Here is an 18545-nt window from a genome sequence, read left to right on the forward strand (position 1 = left end):
CATCACGTTATTATGGGTATCCAAAAGTCGAGCCTCGGTCACCGTCGATGCCACGCACCTGTCATAGCTGGCAGATCCTGCTACCATCTTCAGGGGTTCAGTTCCTCTAAACGTGGTGGGCGATTACGGTAAACAGGAAAGGACCATTTCTTGACACAGGTGGAGAGATGGAGAGGATGCTGCTCCCACACCGACTTGACAGGATATGCGAGAAAACTTATAGTTTACGAAGAATATTTTCAATTACTATTGCTGTCACAGCAAAATCAATCAGTTTGCCACAGCCAGAGCCACAGCCACAGCCACAGACACGAAAGCCATTTAATTTATATCCCCACAAACAGCCCGCTCGGTGCTGAGCCTGCCCTTTGGGGGGATATATTTTAAGCGCAAATTGATTTTGTGGCCACAGATTGCAGCAATAAATGCATTTTAGCCTGCATTTCTATTAGGGGCTTTCCATCAATTTTTTATTTATTTTTTTCAGCTTCCTCGCACTCCGATTTTGTCAACTAATGAGGTGTGAAAATGTGGGAATATGCGTATAATTTCTGCTGCGTTCGCTCAATGCATTGCAATTAGAATACTCTTGTGGGCGAGTGTGTATGGGCTGACGGGGGAGCGTTGGTGGATTGGAATCGGAATCGGAATCAGAGCTGGGAGACGCAGCAAAGTATGCTATAAAAGTGTGATTTTCCATGAATTGGTTGCGGCTTATTTGCTATTCACGCCACAACAATGTAAACAATGCCCAAGACCCAAGACCTACCCCGGGCAAAGCGTGGACCCCTTCCTCATCTCCTTCCTCAGCCCACAGGCGACAGCAAAAAGCAATAAAACGCTCAACCCACACACTGCGAAAGAGGGAAATCCAATCCAATCCCCTCAATCCTCTAGCAAATTTGTTCCAAATCAAAACAAATTCCAAGCAGTCGACACTCGACACACAAAAAAGAGTGTCGCACTGTGATTAGGAAATTCCCACGACGACTCCATACTCTTGGCCTTGTCCCTGAAACTATACATAATATACATTTTCAGATGTTTCACGAAAATTATCATTTATAGATCTAAGCCCCATTTGTCTGAGAATACTAACGTCATATATTAGCTTGCAGCAACAACTGAAGACGTTTCTGATTTGTAGAGCATCAGAAAAATATCTAGCCTCATGTCCACTGCGTACATTTCGAGTAAAACAATTGTCTCACAGAATAACCGCATCACACCCGGCAGCACATCCCTAATACTCGTATAGAGGTACATACGTTGGTCCATCAACTGCGAGTATATGAAAATTCCTCAACTAGAGCACAAAAAAAAAAGTAGACATAAAAGAGTGTCCGCAGAAGGGGACGCAGACCAGTAACTGTTTCACGCTGCACTGAAGCACAGAAGCACCCTCGTCACAGCCCTTGCCATCCCCTTCCATTGCAAACCAAGCACAATCCCTCTTAAGCCTTTTTGAATATTTTTGACACGTGCGCTGCAATTATTTTATTACAAAATCCACTGCCCTCTCGGCGTACACTGCAGCCTGCCCTCCATTGGGTCGTGTGCAGTGTGCCACGCCCACGCAATTGCAAATACGAGTGGAGCGAGTGGACAAAAACGGGAGTCTAATAAAATGAGGCATGACACTGAGGGACTGCCAACAATGGACCGGCAATTGATGCAATTCATTGAAAATTTTGCTACCAACTGTTTAGACTAAAATTGCATTAGGTCTCTGAATGCTTTTGTTGCTGGATGAATGATAAGTGGAAATGGAACTGGAACTGGAACTGGCGTTGGCATTGGCATTGGATCTGATCAGTGTGAATGAATGAATGAATGCCGGGACAAACAATTGCCAATCATTTTCGCTTTCGCGCAATTGCATTCAAAAATCTCTGAACGTGCCCGCCGAAAAAAATTGAAACCAAACCAAAAATGTTGCTTTAAACTCGAGGCGAGACGAGGTGAGGTGATTCCTAGCGATTCCTAGTCCTCCCCTCCCCGCTCAAACAATGTATGGAAATTATGGCTGGTTTATGCACACACAATACACTCGTATATAATATTTTAATAATGATGCCATTTGTTTGGCCATAGAATTTTTGTTGCTGCTGCTACTGCTGCTGCTGCTGTATATGTGTGTGTGGGTTTTGGCAATAAAATTTGGCTTTGCCACATAATTCAAATTGTTAATCGCGTTTAATGGCGGGCATTTATCAATATTTTGTCTTCATGTTGTTGTTGAATGCAAATATCTGGTTTTTAGCCTAGCGGGAGGTCCTTTTGGACTTTGTGAAGGTGTGAGAGAGGCAGGGACCGAGCGGAGGAACTCCTAAAGCAACCCCATTATGTGCCATACGAACTTCAATCCAAAAGTCCCTTTCACGTTGGCTCCAATATTAGGTGGACAAAGCAAAAATGGCGTCTAATAGCCATATTGGCTGGAGGAGGCACGGAAGCGGACCAACAGCGGAATGGTTGGCCAAGAATGGGGCGGAAATAAAAGCGCAATGGTCACAGCAGCTGCAGCTGCTCCATTCCGTTATTACCCACAAAACCAGCCCTTAGTTACGAAGTTTCCCCTGACTCTGGCTCTGACTCCACCTCCTCCGTCCATCATGGTTTTAATGCGCACCATTGTGTCAAGATAAAGAAACGGAAATTAGCACGATAGCAGGATGTTGGCAACGTCGTTGACGTTGTTCTTGACTCTCTTCTCCGTTCGGTTCGCACCACAAAAAGTCAAGGAAAAAGACGGGGACGGAGACGGAGACGGAGAAGCAGCGATAATAAAAAGAAAGGGGGCAGTGGAGACACCAAGTAGAGAGGCAGTGTTGCAGCTGAAAGGACCAGGACAAGCCAAGGCCAGGAATCGGAATTGGAGTCAAAGTTGGACAGCTACAAATAATAATGAAAACGGAAATGAAAAACAATACCCGAGGAGTGCCACGAGAGAATTCTGAATGGGGAATGCTGAGCATGGAGATGCTCACGATGGCTCCAAAGCTTTTAGAGAAGAAAGAGAAAAAAGGATCTAAGGGAGGAGATACTCGCATGCAACGCAAAGCATGGAAAATACACTCAAAGATTATAGACTTTTCAAATATGTAAAGTAAGTACTTTCCTCCGTCCCTTTGCCTCCTTTGCCAGGTCAGCAATTTGGCAACGTTTTCCAAGTAAACCGAGACCAAAGCCCCGAACTCCCCGAACTTCTGGTTGTAACAATTGAAAAATTAATAAGCCCTGCAGTGTTATCCAACTTTTCATTTTTCTTTTTTTTCATTTGTTGGAATTTGGGAGGAGCCTTCCTTTTTTTATGAACCGCAAACAAATTAGAGTAGAAGAGAAAATAACCCAAGAAAAGCAAATGCTGATTGTCGTCTATTCAGTTTATTCTTTCTTTATTACCATTTTCGGAGGGAAATGGCTGGCAAGACGTGGCACAAAGTCAATTAGGCAAAGCGACAGAGGCAACAAAGTGAAAACAATTCGCATTTAAATTTGCGCATTTTTAGAATCAGGGGGGAGGTTGATGAAAGCAAGGACTCTGTTGGGTTGGACAGGAAGGGAAATGGCATGTGTGAGGGTGAGGGGGTGTAAGTTGGCGTAAAATACGTGCATATTATTGCGCTTATCTAGGAACAAACACGCCCAGGACTCCCCGGGCCAAGCATTTCCATAACCACCCAGACCAAGCACAGACCGAAGGCCTTCCTTCTAGTTGATGCGAATGTCTCTCTGCGCTTGCCCTTGCTCTTTGTTGGGGAAATTGAATGAAATCATTGCCTCTGTTGTTGCTGGCATTGTGTGCATTTGTTTTTATGCGCATTCGTACCGGGTTCGGTACGGTTATGTGCCACCGAGAAACCATCCGTAGGAACAGCCCCGACCCAAACCCAACACGGTCCTGGTTCCTCTAAGCAACACATCCTTCCTTAAACGCTTCTTGCCTGCCAAATGATTGTGTGGCTCCTGTGAGGGTATGGAGTGTGGGTGTGGGTGTGGGTTTGAATCTCTGCCAGAGTGTGGTTTTATGTGAGCATTGTATTGGCTGGCATAATAGACACATTTAATTTTACTATTATGCCTTTTTGTTGTCATCGCATTCACATGCGACGCGTATAATAAACCGTTCTCATTCGAGTTCCGAGTCCATCTTCCCCCACTGCTTGCCCCATTTTGACAGACATACTATTTGATTTTCAAACTAACAGGAATGCGGTTGTTTCTGTGTGTGTTTTGTTAGCCAAACAAATTGGAAATCACCAGCGGATGCTTTTCATTCTGAACTTATCTGCATAATTGCCTAAATCTCCGAGTAAAATATTCATGTATCGAATACTTATTTATTGCGACATACATTCGTTCATGTTCATCCTGCCTTCACCCAACTTTCACTCGAAGCGTGTGCGTGCTCTGAAAACTATATGCGCTGCAGTACCATTCCCAATTTGAGTTCTATCAGGCTAGCAGTTGGTGTGAGGTGGAGTTTAATTAATTAACAATCACTTAGCACTTAGCACTTAGCATATATTACAGCTTAATCGGGCAGTGGCTAATGATGAAAGATTAAAACATCCGTCGTCTCTTTGTGCAGGATAGCCCCAGACCACTCGTTTTCGAGGCCTGGTTCTGTGAGCTCTATGATCAATTGAAGTTTGAGGCCCTCTTCAGCTCCCCGTGGCACCAGAAGGTGTGGGGGAAGACCATGCGAGCGGGTGCCATCTGTCGCTGGGGAATTGGTGGCATAGAGCTGGCTCATCGTCGCATCGCCGCATCCAAGCGTGCATGATGAAAAATGTCGTTGGAACACGTTGATGCCTTTTCGCAAAGTGCTAACAAAGCCATCCAAATGCATGCGTGGCCTTGACTGATTCCGAAGAGCCAAATAGAGGTCTGTCTGCACTGAGATCTCCGCTGGGGCCGATAGTTCAAGGGTTATATGAAAGGAGCCATGATTGAGACGACGTTGACGTGCCACAAGACGACGTCGTAGCAATCTCAAGTTATTACGGTGCGTTTGGAGCAGCTGTTGGTCCATTACATTGATGAGATCTGTGTCGACAATCTGTTCAAACGTGCGCAGATGACTGACAAAAATCGATTCCAAGGATGCCTTCGGCAACTGACTGACGAGGGGCGCGCCCACTTCATAGCTGGACACCAGCCTGTTCAGTCGGAAAAGCAATGATCGATAGATTGGATCCCTGAGGTTGGCTGTGGCCAAGCCCAGCATGCTGGGCCGCCCTGGCCCATGATCATTAATGGCCAGACTCAGGTCCCGGCAGATATTCAGATACTGCGAGGCCACTAAATGTAGTGCAATAAAAGGAATGTCAGAAGGCTGGGTGACATTGCTGACTGCATCGTTGATCTGTGCTTGCAGATGTTCAATCGTTTGGCTAAGGACACCACGCACGGCTTCTGTGTCCATGGAAGTGCCTGTAAAGGGAACACCCCCGGTTGTGATCAGCGGTGGATTAATCAGCTCCATCGATATTTGGCCTGTGGCAACGTCTTCCATCATCAAGGCAGCCACGAATTGTTCGATACCATCGAAAAATAGCTGAGGAAACCTGGAATACAGTCTGTTCTGTGATTGGTGTTGGAATTTGAGTTCATCAGTGGGTCCCCGAAATGCCATCTGGCGGTCCCCGTCTACAATCCGCATATCCCTTTCCGACTCCTTCCACGCCTCTATCGAGATAATCAGCCGATTAATCAGATTGTTCCAATAGGAACTCAGCTGCACATCGAAGCTGAGATGGGCCACCTTCCTCTCATCATCGATGACTACTGCATCCGCATTCAGTGGCTCCTCCTTGTCCAGCGGTCGACTGGGACTGAGATAACCCCGGAGGACCTCCAGCCAACTGCTTTTAGGACTTGCAGCCCTAGTGGGAGCTAGTTGCTGCCAGGAAACTTCCTGGGCAGCCAGAATCACCTCCTCCTCGAAGAACAGCTGCGGCAGCACTTCATACATGGCTGGTAGTCTCAAGTCTTTGGTGTCCTCTCTCTCTTCCACCGCCAATTGCAAAGCATTCACAAAGAGAATGGGGTGAAAGTGTATCCTGGCATAGCACGCGTTTCGCTGGAACGAGTACCAATCCCTGGCTAGGACCAGAAACCGATACACGCCCAACAGCTGCTCGGGCATCGCCTTATCCAGCTGACTGAAGTTTCCAAAGGGCCGGGGAACTTTATTCTCATGCACACTATCCAGAAATTCCCTCAGACTCCGCATGGCCCCCTGCAAGATAAGTTAAATTACGACTTTAGCCTACATTACTCTTTACTTTCGCACTTGCCTCTTGGTAATCACTTGGCTCCTCGTTAAGACGACTCCCCATGGCTGTCATTTCTTGATGCAGCAGAGGCTTGTGCACTTGCAGGAGCAAATCGAGCAGGAAACGTTGACGCTCTGCCTGTTCCGCTGGTCTCCCTATGGGATCTTCGGGCTCTCGATTCCACAATGGCAGGCTCCGGCTCCGGCTCCAACCACCCCCGAGGTCGTGAAAACAAAGCCAAACGAGTGTTAAGCGCAACATTTTGCCAGCGACTGATCATTTGCAATATGCACGAGAATGTTTTTCTGTATAGGCAAAGCTCAGATAAGAAAGCTCTGAAGTTATCATTGAGATTCGTTGACCTTTCCGAGCAGGCATTTTCCAATTCTCTATACGGACTTGGGGAATAAAGACTGTCGTGGATGGATTCTTACTCGTTCTTTAAACAAAATTCGGTTTATTGCCTCAACAAGAAGAAGTTGGAGAAGAAGACGTAGACTTTCGCCTTCCTCCATGTACAAATATACAAAATACGGTTAAGGATAAACAGAGTTCTATGCTAATTTAGTCTTTGTCTTTAAGCCAAAGTAGCGCGCTTAGCCACAAACTCCCTCGAGCTTTTCTCTTTATTGGTGAAACGAGCATATCTGCATACGTGGGGGAAATTAACATACAAATTAATGTTATATTTACGAAATCATCAGAAAATATTTTACTCACGTTTTGTGATATTTGGCCACATCGGAGGCGCTTAGTGAGGGCCGAGTTGTTTGGAAGGACTCGATCAGATGCTTTTGCTTCAGCGATATTTTCTTAGGCAGTTTCTACGGGTGGGAGGGAAAGAAAGTTGATTAATCCTGGGACAAAAATACTCGATGGAGTGTGTAATTTCGATGGGATTTTATTGACTCGCTGGAAGTTCTTGGCTTTGACGGGTGCCGGTTGCCGGGTGCCTACGACTAGTACTAGTTAAACTTATAAGTATATTGATATCTAAGCGGTAAAGTCTCTCGGAATGTTTCTGTTTCAGAGCTTTCGTCCTCGTCGCCGGACGAGGGCGGCGTCTCCAGCATGGGCATAGACACATCCAGGTAGGCATCGTTGGGATTGCTGCTTGCCTGCTGCAGTATCCCGTCGAAGCTCTCCACCAGCTCCGAGAACGTGGGCCTGGCACACGACTCAAAGTGCCAGCACTGCCGCATCACCACGTAGATGTTAAGCGAGCACTTGGAAGGCTTCTCCATGCGCTGCCCCGTGATCAGATAGCTGTAGAGCTCCTCGGCCGACATTATTTGCGGATATGGCTGCTCTCCGTAGGTCATGATCTCCCACAACAGCACCCCGTAGCTCCACACGTCGCTCTGCGAGTCGTACTTCTTCTCCTGCAGCGACTCGGGTGCCATCCACTTGATGGGCAGTCGTCCGTTGGTATTCTTCCTGTAGTAGTCTGTGTCCTGAATGTCTCTGGCCAGGCCAAAGTCGGCTATCTTCATCACATAGCCATCGCTGACGAGAACATTTCGGGCTGCCAGATCGCGATGAATGCACTACAAAAAGGGATTTCCAGATGGAATTTACGTTCAACACTCGCAGCGCGAAGACAATCAACATACCCGTCGAGAGGCCAGATACTCCATGCCGCGGGCAATTTGAAAGGCGAACTTGGTCAGCTCTTTCTCCCCCAGATGCTGCTGTGGCATCAGTGGCTTGTCGTCCAGATATCCATCGCTGTCGCTGCGACGCTGCGGCGCTCCCGGCCGATTCTGCTTGAGGAAGTCCTTGAGATTTCCGTGGGGCGCGAACTCGACGATGACCCAGAGGGGACCGCCCTGGCTGCAGCAGCCTAGTAGATTAATGATATTGATGTGCTTGCCAATCATCTTCATCACCTCCATTTCGCGCACCAGGCTGGCCATGTCCGCGTCCGTGTGCTCCTCCTTTACCATCTTGACGGCCACAATGGTCTCGGCCATGTTGGGGCTGCGGGGCAGACCCTCGGCCTCGGCCATCACCACCCGGCCGAAGGCGCCCTCGCCCAGTATGGAGCTCAGAGACAATTGTTGCCTTGGAATCTCCCAGTTGGAGTCTAGCGGGAACTCGTACTCGTTGAAGCCTTGGGAGGAGTCGGCACTGCCCGCACCAGTCGTCGAAAAAGTTGTTCTCTGCTTCTCGATCTTGATCACCGGCATCTGAAGATCACCCGCGGAGCAAGAGCTGCCATCCGCGCTGGCTGGGCGGTAGATAATAACCTTCTTGGTCCACTGATGCACCGTCTCGATGCGATGCTTCAGCAGCTTCTCCCGTCTAAGGCGCCGCAGCATGTACACGATGAAGGCGCTGCCCAGCAGGAAGAGGGCCACGATCGTGACTGCGGCCACCGTAAAGCCCAAGGGATGGCTGTGCAGCAGGGCATACACCTTCATGTGCGGCGAGTAGTCCACCACGCGCAGATACACGCTGGAATTGCTGGTGCCCAACGTAGTGGAGGAGGTGCAGGTGTACCATCCCTCTTGATCGTGGGTAACATTGTGTAGCTGTAGGATGTGCTCCTGGTCCAGTGTGGTGTTCAATGGGATCTGCACCACGTCCGCACCTTCCGCTGCAGCTGCAACATGCGCTTCCGCCTCCGAGCGATTTCTGGGCACCACCCGGATCCAGCGAACGGTGGGGTTCAGGTCGGAAAGCACCGAGCACTCCATGGTCACGCTCCCGTTCACCTGCACCGTCTGGTTCTGGGGCACCATGATGATCGGTGGGGCGCGGAAGCGATCGTTGATCTCCACACTGAAATCGAACTTGATGCAGCCGCGGCCGTTGCAAACCTGGCAAGTGTAGATCCCCGAATCGTCGGACGTGGCATCGTCGATTAGCAGCTTCCACTTCTTCAGAACATAGCTGCCCTCGCGCCGCTTCAGGGGCTTGCTGTCCCGCGTCCAGGTGATGCTGGCATTTCCGGCCACTGGACAGGATAATGTGATCGTCTTTCCGGCCACCGAGTGCTGCAGGCGCTCCAGCTGCTTCTTGAACACCGGCGGACGCTCCCCGGCTGTCGCATCACCGGCAGCATCGTCTGCCTCATCATCTGTGTCCAGAGCATTGGCGCGTAGAGACTTTGTCGTGGTGGTGCTCGCTGTAGTGTCCGCCAGAACTGTGCTGGTCTCCAGGGCGGTGTGCAGTTCCAGATAGGCTGCGCCCACAGTGCGTCCCACATGGTTCTCGGCGATGCAGATGTACCAGCCGGCATCCTCAAACTGGACGTGCCCCAGGCGCAGCACCTCCGGTTCATCCTTAATGGTGGGCAGTTGCTGCACATCCGCCGGCAGATCCTGCGGTTGCTCCCTCAGGCGCTCCACCAACAGCTGAATGTTGCCACCGCTCTCCTGGTGCAGCCACTTGATTTGCGGCTGCAGCTGGGAGTCCTCCAATGGGCACTGGAAGTTGACTGAGTCATTCAGGGCAGTGCTGACGTTCCGAGGATAGTCCGGCCGCAGCACAGGGGCCGTGTGGCTGCGACTCGTCACCTCCAGCTGTGTGGGATTGCTGTCGAAACAGCCCTGGCCAGAGCACAGCTGGCAGCGATATGTGCCGGCATCCTCGGGCTGCAGCAGACCCACGGTCAGGGACCATCTCTTGAGTTTAATGCGGCCCCGACCACCGAGCACCTGGGTGCCGTTGTGCAGCCAGGATATGTTAAGTCCCACGACGTCCGGCTCCAGGGGGCTGCAGCTTAGCTGGAAGAGGCCGCCCGCCTTGCGCTGGACGGAATCGGGCAATCTCTGAGCCAATTTTGGAAGCTTTTGGCTCACGTTCAGGGGTTGGAAAAAGAAATCCGTGCCAGAACTGCCGCTAGGGATTTGTTGGGGTGTGGGACGTGGATCCACCTTGGCGAAGCTGGCAATGTCGTTAACAGCCTGCTCCTTGGGGGCGCCAACAATCACAGAGACATTCAGCCATCGATTCGTGCTGTCCACACAGCCATAGCTCCCCGATTGTCTGGACTGGACCCGCTCCAGTCGCAGAGAGGTGCCGTTGTAAAGGGCCCTGTCCTGGAAGAACCATCTCGCCTGCGGGCGGAAGCACTGCAGTGTAATGTCCACATCGGAGGGCACATGCCGTTGTCGCGCACCGCCCTTCTCCGCGGTAACATCGATAAAGCAGCGGTGCAGGCTGAGATCGCAGGCATTCGGCGGGGCTGCACAGCCGAGCCCAATGATCATCAGCGTGATCAGCACTTTTACCATGGCCTCAAGTGGATTCTCCTCTTGAGTTCAACAGCAGCTAAACGAGTGTACGAGAGCGTATGTAAGTGGAATATTTAGGTGGATCGAATCGAAGACTATTGCCAAATCGCTCTCCCCTCTGTCTCACTGTGTCATTTTATTTATTTATTATTATTGTTTAATATGTTATAGCCCGCGCGGCGCGCACTCGAGACTCAATATGCAAAAATTCAATGGGGAGAAGTAGAAGCTAAAAACAGCGAAGATTATGTGCCATGCCTCCGTAATGAGTTCGAAGACGACGTGGTCTTGGTATCCAACTGAATTGCCGGACACAGTCGCTCATTCCTTCCCCCTGCCACCTCCACTCGCACTCCCACTGCCAAGTCCCACTGACAATCTCACTCCCAAAGACAGCCCCATTATTGCTTGTCTATATTCGACATTGGCCAAATGCGCTTCGACTGGGCCCCCGTTGCTGTGGTGTACATGTAATGGTTTTGGCGTGCGCTTCTTGTTTTCCATTCAACAACAACAAAAAAGGCCTACAGTTAGAAAAGAAGCCAACAAATTTGTTGAACCCAGCACAGTGGTTCCAGCTATTTCTATATATATATATATATATATACCTATCCATTTCTATTTGTTGTGTATGCATTCGCAAATCAAACACTAAAGGTGCTAAAGATATGTAAACTCTAATTGAGAAATTCCCAAATGATGCCATCGAATTAAATCAAATCAACGAAGCAGCGACTGGCGAATGCTCTGTTGCTCAACTGCAATTTGAATTTGATCTTAAAAGCCACAAATTACAGATATCATCAAAGGATCTTGCTTGCAAATATGTACCATTTCGAAAATTTCAGTTCCTGACAAAAATTTATCTGGGGATTTAATATAAAAATAATCGAGTGATTTTTCAATCAAGTAAATACAAACCAAATATGTATGCAAGTCATACTAAATGATTCCAAAATGACTTGCTAAAGATTTAGTTTGCTGAATTTTGGCGGAATTCCGATTCGTTTAGTCAGACAATCAATGAATAGTTTGCAAAGGGAGAAGTGTCCCTCAACACTTAGCATCTTATATTATTTAATTAATTATTAACTGTCCATTGTTTTTAGCCAGATAATAATGAAACAATGTTCGCATTAAACATCTTTAATCAAAAATGGCCATCTATGGGTTGTAATGGATTGTAATGAAAAACGGCGAGCTGCTGGACAGGAAACAAATATCCCACCAATATAATCTGCTCTCTATAGGTAGTCGGTGGGACTGGCACATTTGATCATGTTTTCCGACCCTTGGATCTATCATTAACTATGTTCAAAGTTAATCTCGACCACTGTCCTGTTAATGAATTGTATTCTGTTGTTTAGTAGGCATACGACAAGCGTTGTTGCTATTTCTATTGTCGTCGATGTATTTTTGTATATTATTGGTAGTGCTACCAGTAAATGTGGCTCTTTTCTTAGCTGTACGAGTATATTCGTACATACATACATATGTACGAGTATGATGATATGCACACGCGTCGCAGATTTTAATTTATTCAATTCCTTTTTCTCCCATTTGTTGCCAAATACGCGATCGATGTGTTTGAAGTGTATCTGATTATTTCTCTTATTTTGTTATTTTTTTTCAATTCGTCAATCATTCAGTATTGTTCGATTGCCACACACATGGCCAAAAACGTTTGGCTAACACCTTTTAATCGTATGAAATATTATCAAGCGCATGAATCTCTCGCATTCTCGATTTGACATTTCAATGGGGTCTCTCTTTGGGGCCAGGGGAAGAAAATATTTAGTTAGCTTGGTTGGCTGAATTGTCTAGACAAATTTTGCATGTTGTAGTATTTATTTTTTACACATTTTTGAAAGTGTCAGTTTGGAATTGAAAGAAATTGTGTTTTGTCTTTGTGGTTGATGATATTCTAGCACAATTCAAATTTTCGATTGCTCAGTTCTGCGTAGAGTTTCGATAATAGACTTGATTTTACATATGTAGATCGGAAAGTTATTATTGTTCATTCCGTATTAGAACCCAATTTTCTTTTTTTGTGTTCCCCTTTTTTCTTTAATGTTTTTAGCTTTATTTGTTTTGGGTGAGTTGGCTTATGTTTGCCTTTAATTGTTTGTGGTGCACTTGACAAGACAAGATTGTGTTTATTCCACTGCAGGAACATCTCTTTCGAAATGTTATTTATATTTTATTATTTCTGTTTCGGTTGTGCTGTCATGTCAGAAAGAATGGGCATACGCTCCTACAATTCTTTTCCTCCTTTTTTCACCAAAATATCACGTTCTTTGTCTTTTATTTGCGAGCGAGGGGGAGACATAAAAAATTAACCCGACGAAAAGATATTGTCACAATATTTTCCTGTATTTTAGTTGGCTGTCAATGGCGGGTAAACATCTCCGGCCTGGAGGGAGTGGGGGTGGAGGCGGAGGCGAGGAACAGGCGCCTTGTATTTCCGCTTCGTTGCCAATTTTATGTTCCTCTAAACCCACGAGAGCGGCTCGGACGCTAAGCACAGAGAGGACAAGAGGGGAGGCAGAGGGGCACAGAGAAACCGCACTTCCGTTGCACTAACCGTGGTCCGTGGCTCGTTGTCCGTTGTCAGTCTTTCGTTGCCCGAGTGGGAGTAAGGTAAACTCGAAGTCAACCGATTTGCTTGAATGTGCTCAAAGAACTGAAAGTAACGATCGAGCGGAGGAGCCCGCCACAGAAAGAGAAACTTTTGCCCGGACGGCGAACCAAGTCAGAGTGTATTAATGCAAGGTGAGGCCTTTCGATCGAGCTCTCGCAAGAGAACGTGAATGGCAATAGCTGCCTCACCTTGCATCGCAACACGGCAACGTCGGCTAGGATCCTTTCCAGGAGGGGAGAGGTCTCGGCTACCTGTTCGAGGTGGACGCGACCGCACGAGCTCTCCCTTCCTCCCGCATATTGGTTTGGGCTAAGGGTATTCCTGAAAGAGATTTATACATACATATGTATGTGCTGTGTGTATATGCCTTATTGCATTCTTAAGAATGTGTCCTTTTCCTTTGTACTGTTGTTGGCATTTGGAGGAATAGCAACCAATGTTCCGATAATTCAAGCTGCTTTTTAAAATTAATTCACTTCACTTCTAAGACTATGTTTAAAACTGAAACCAAATCTAAGGAACATTAAAAGCAACTCCGATTCTGTTCCAGTAATACCACAGCTGTTTCCCGCTCCTTCGGGACTCTCTCTCTCTCTCTCTGTCGTTCTTTTTTGTTCTTGTTGTTGTCTTATTCTAAGCATGTTTGCGGTGGATTCGTATTTTTTAAATTTTGTATTATCTCTGCCTTTGGCTCCTTTGTGTGTGTGTGTGTGTGTGTGGGTGTGTGTGGGTGTGTGTGTGTGTATGGGTTGGTGGCAGGTCGAGTGTTTGCTTGGCGGCTTAATTTATGCAAAAGAAAAATGTTTCCATTGTCTTACGGACTGCACTGTGGTGGCTGTTGCTGTTGTTTCTGTTGCTGTTGCAGTACGTGCGCATGCGCGATAATCGCATATCAATAAGGAAATATCCGTTACGTGACTGATATTCCAAAATCCCATCCGAAGACTAGCGATCCCGCCGGGGGACCCGCATAGATTCTGATCCAGATGCCAGTCACGTAAGAAACCCAAAAATAGTTGAACACATTTCGTTGCACTTGCTGCCGCGCGATGGGAAACGAAACCAAACTTAAACGAATCCGAGAAACGGAAGGGCTCCACGGAGGCGGCCACGATATAGCTCTAGCCCTAGCCCTAGCCCTAGCCCTAGCACAAGTCGTCGACCAAGAACTAGCCATGGATGAAGGGCCATTTCCGGCCACTGGGATTCTGTGTAAATACTTCACTTACCTCGTGTCCGAACTGTGCCAGAGCCTCCTTAACCGCCGCCATGTTCGCCGAGGTCAGGATGCTCTGTATATCGGCGCCAGTGTAATTACCAGTTCTGCCCGCGAACCAGTCAAAATCCACGCACTCATCCAGGCTCAGGGTGGAGCTGAGAGCCTCGAAGATGCGCACCCGGGCCACGGCATCTGGCAGCGGGCACTCCACCAGGCGATCGATGCGACCCGACCGCAACAGGGCCGGGTCCAGCAGTTCGGGTCTGGAGGTGGCTGCTATGACGGTGACCCCCTGGAGACCCTCCACGCCGTCAAGTTCGGTTAGCAGCTGGTTGACCACGCGGTCCGTCACCCCCGTCGAGTCGTGACCACGCTTGGGGGCCAGGCTGTCGAACTCGTCGAAGAAGAGCACGCAAGGCCGGGCGCTGCGGGCGCGATTGAACAGATTGCGGACATTTTCCTCGCTCTGGCCAATATACTTGGCCAGCAATTCAGGGCCTTTCACGGATATAATGCGCAGATTCCAAGAGGTGGCCAGCTGGGATACTAGGTAGGTCTTGCCCGTGCCCGGCGGCCCGTACAGCAGGACACCGGCCTGATTGCGCAACGGCGAAGCGTTGAAGATGGTTGGATACTGCAATACGTACATCATAAGATTTTGTACAGGTTCATAACATTTTTCAGAGTCTTTACCCTTGAGGGCCACATGAGCACCTCCTCGAGTACCCCCACAACCGACTCCAGGCCCGGCAGTTCCTCTATGCGCATCTCAGTGGCGTCCGCATCGCTTCCAGTCTTCTGATTTCTCTGGATGCCCTGCAGGCAGTAGGAATTGGTGTGCTCCAAGGACTCAATCAGCTGGTCGTTGGTCAGCAGCGGCTTTGCTTTGCCTAAAAGATGGATGGGAAGGGAGCATAAATTGGATCAATTAGATATTACTGATTACAGATTAGCCACTCACTGATGCGATAGGCGTAAAAGATGGCTCGCTCCACAAACTGCACCAAATCACATTTGCGATAGCCCTCCGTCAAATTGGAGAACTTTGCCAGGTCGAGCTCTTGGGATATGTCGATGTGGCTGCACAGCTCCCGCAGAATAATCTCGCGATCGGGACGATCCAGACTGGGCAAGCGGGCAACCGTTTGGAACACATGCCGACCCCGGGGCGAGCTGAGGCGCTTGTTGAGCGTCTGGAGTTCGCTCACAGTTGCAATGACGGCAATGGCATTGCTGTTGGTGTACTGGACAATCAGTTGGTGGACAGTGTCCGCCATGCGGTTGTAGTACTCGCCGTCCTGGCTGGACTGCTCGCCCGCGGCATGAGCCAGCACATCGAGGTTCTCGAGTACCACGATGGCGGGGGCATGCTGCAGACAACTGGTGAATATGTTGCGCAGATCCTTCTGTATGGAATCGGTCTTGCGGCCCTTGCTGCGCGATCCGTAGAAGATGTCGAAGTAGCAGTAGTCCGGCTTACGTGACAACTGCTCCAAGATCCGCTCGACTAGAACCGTTTTGCCAGTGCCGGCGGCCCCTGTCAGTAGGACATTGCACTGCCGCATCACGGAATTTTCCGCATTCAGGCACAAATTCATGCGCAGCTCTCGCACCACCTGGTTTACAATCTTGTCGTACTCTGGTAGGCGTATGAGATCCTTGACACTTAGCGGCGAGGTGACAGGCGGCTGCTCCTTAATGATCTCGTTGACAGGGCGCACCAAGTCAGCCGCATAGATCTTCGACTCCTTCAGGAACTGGGAATCGACAACGCAATAGCGGAAATGCTCCGGTAGTATGCCAACGGTGATTAGCAGATCATCCTCTAGGCGCACAACCTCTTCCTGGTTGAAGAGCATCGGCTTCGATTGGGTGCGCTCGATCACAAATCGCTTAAATGCATTCTCAATGATCTTGTAGTGCGTCTTCTTGTGTGCAAACAGCTCAATCTTCTCCACAAAGTTTACAACGATTGTCTTCGGCCGCAGCACAACCCGCTCCAGCTCCTTGATCCCCAGCAGCTTCATCAAATTAGCGTTCAGCTCAATGGAGGGATGAATGGTTCCGGGCAGATCTCCGTGCAGCTCCTCGTCAATCGTGCGCACCCTCACGTAGTAGTCCTTGTCGTTAGCCGTGTGCATGCAATAGAAGTGATCCATATCCATGAACTCGGGCAAGCGCTTGCTATTAACATAGACATCCGACTCCTGGGCCTGCTCGCGCCACAGACCTCGTATCACACGAAACTCGAAGCTTCGCAAGCTTTCTCTGCGCAGATCCTTCTTAAGACGCTCCATGTGATCCTGCCGCTTGTTTCGCTGCAACGTACTCTTCACGTTGTACGCTGTGGCGGAATGGCTGAGGGGCGCCAGCTTGCCATTCACGGATTCATCCCTGACCTGGGCACTCGTCTTGCTGCGCGCGAGTTTAGTGCTCTCATCTTTGCTGTCACCATTGGAGGTTCCATTGGTCAGTCCCTTGTACAGGTTGGGGGCCACCACCAACTCAGTGTTGTGGTCCATTCTGCCATAGCTAGTGTGGGGCTTTAGGCGATCTGCAAAGTGGATATTTAAGCAAAATGTTGTGAGCCACGGTGATGATATTTACCCACTGTCAGCGCCACCTGCATGGACTTATTAATCCAAACAATCAGAATTTGCGTCGAGTTGACGATGCGCGTCTGCTCAAGGACGCTTCCTGAGATATTCTCACTGCTTAGCTCCTGTCGCAAGCAAATTATTTCTTGATTAGGACTCGGAAACATGGAAACATTACATTGCTCGAGCCAAGAACGCGTCTCTGGTCAGACTACTGGGGTCAATGGCAACGCCTGTCAAACAATGCCCACGCAAAGTGTACACTGCAAGCACACGCCCGCGCCAAATGCTAAGATATAAATTGCCTGTCTATTTTTAAGCAGACCCAACACATTCCCAGAGCATCCAACAAGAGAAGCACCTCAGCACAGCACATCACATCACTCACAATGATCTCCCAGTCTTTGGCGGAGACGGGGGTAACGTGGACACTGCGCAGATTGAGAACGTCAGCGATGAGCGCACACTTGACCACACTTGACTCATTCAGACCTACGACAAAAAGAGACCAACATAAATATGCAAGGCACAGATATAGATAGAAATAAGATTAGAGAGCGATAAATAGAAATCCAATTTTATGGTATTTTGGCAAGCGATGCACTCGTATAACATCACACATCACATCACATCCGCCTGTTAAGTAACTGCTTACCGATCTCCTTGGCCGCCCTGGCATTGATCCCAATTTCGTTGTCTTTGATGCCGCCGCCACCAGCGTGCGGTGCCCAAGAGGCGTAGTGGACGCGTCCATTGTACTGCAAACTGAGGCAGCCCGTGTCCTAGTAGTATGAACGAATTGGATTAATCTCACTAATCCCACACACTGATTGACTGGCTTATCTAATCTGGGCGCCCGCCCGCACGATTGGACTTTTGGACACTTACATAGGTCGATACGACACCGTAGTACTGGTCCGGCAGCAGCACAAAGTTGCTCTTAATTGGCCGATAAACCACAGTAAATGTGCGTTTGAACATTCTCGCGTCCGTAGTCCGCCGTGTGCAAAATCATGAATTTAAATCGTTTAAATCATTTTTAAACGTTTTCGCTAATCAGCTGGTACTTTGGGCGCGTTGCGTAGTGTGACCGCGTAGCCTGACCCACAAAATATGGCGATATATTTGTCATTCTTCTTCTTCCATTTGCTGACTATCGCGTCGTGACTATCGATAGTTTATAGAGATGTAACAGAATTTTGAAGTGAGAGCTCACTGATTTCTTTTGCTTGAGAGCTTGGAGGTTTCGATAAATTTTATAAACCTGTTGGAACTTATATTTACATTAGAAGAATAATAATTAACTATGCAAGTCTATCTAAGTCTATCGCACATACCTACTTTTCAAAGATGATGACCCCTGCGGCGAGAGTGTTTGAAATTCAAAAACAGACAATTTTTCTTTTGGCTAGTTTATTTGGTTAATAATAATTTGTTTAAAATAGTTTACGGGTTCAATATATTTATGTGGGTGTGAGTGTGTGTAAGTGTACATAAAATCCAGCTGTACGATATTCGTGTTTAGCTGGCTTCTTATCAAATTAAATAACACAATATTTGTAA

At 48.3% G+C, this 18545-nt stretch overlaps 3 protein-coding genes across 4 annotated transcripts; all 3 read right to left on the reverse strand.

Annotated features, from left to right (window-relative positions):
- Positions 1-4470: 4470 nt before the first annotated feature.
- On the reverse strand, positions 4471-6517 carry LOC117579974 (fat-body protein 1). Its single transcript, XM_034266152.1, has 2 exons — positions 6306-6517; positions 4471-6247 (listed from the first exon to the last, which is right to left on the reverse strand). Exons 1-2 carry the CDS (start codon positions 6354-6356, stop codon positions 4553-4555), a joined length of 1746 nt encoding a protein of 581 aa, XP_034122043.1. The 5' UTR covers positions 6357-6517; the 3' UTR covers positions 4471-4552.
- Positions 6518-6721: 204 nt separating this feature from the next.
- On the reverse strand, positions 6722-18070 carry LOC117579973 (peroxisome biogenesis factor 1). The gene is made up of 9 exons (XM_034266151.1): positions 17871-18070; positions 17638-17764; positions 17371-17474; positions 16993-17107; positions 15347-16939; positions 15079-15275; positions 14396-15019; positions 7005-7108; positions 6722-6931 (listed from the first exon to the last, which is right to left on the reverse strand). The coding sequence occupies exons 1-9, from the start codon at positions 17961-17963 to the stop codon at positions 6862-6864; spliced, it is 3027 nt and encodes a 1008-aa protein (XP_034122042.1). The 5' UTR covers positions 17964-18070; the 3' UTR covers positions 6722-6861.
- Positions 7013-13320, reverse strand: LOC117579971 (fibroblast growth factor receptor homolog 2). Of its 2 annotated transcripts, XM_034266148.1 has the most exons (3): positions 13110-13320; positions 7898-10562; positions 7013-7831 (listed from the first exon to the last, which is right to left on the reverse strand). In XM_034266148.1, exons 2-3 carry the CDS (start codon positions 10523-10525, stop codon positions 7250-7252), a joined length of 3210 nt encoding a protein of 1069 aa, XP_034122039.1. In that variant the 5' UTR covers positions 10526-10562; positions 13110-13320; the 3' UTR covers positions 7013-7249. The 2 variants fall into 2 exon arrangements, with proteins under 2 accessions (XP_034122039.1, XP_034122040.1); XM_034266149.1 differs by lacking the exon at positions 13110-13320 and having other exon boundaries at positions 7898-10634.
- Positions 18071-18545: the final 475 nt, after the last annotated feature.

Source organism: Drosophila guanche, unplaced genomic scaffold, assembly GCF_900245975.1.
Source record: "Drosophila guanche unplaced genomic scaffold, DGUA_6, whole genome shotgun sequence".
In the NCBI taxonomy this organism is placed as follows: Eukaryota; Metazoa; Arthropoda; class Insecta; order Diptera; family Drosophilidae; genus Drosophila; species Drosophila guanche.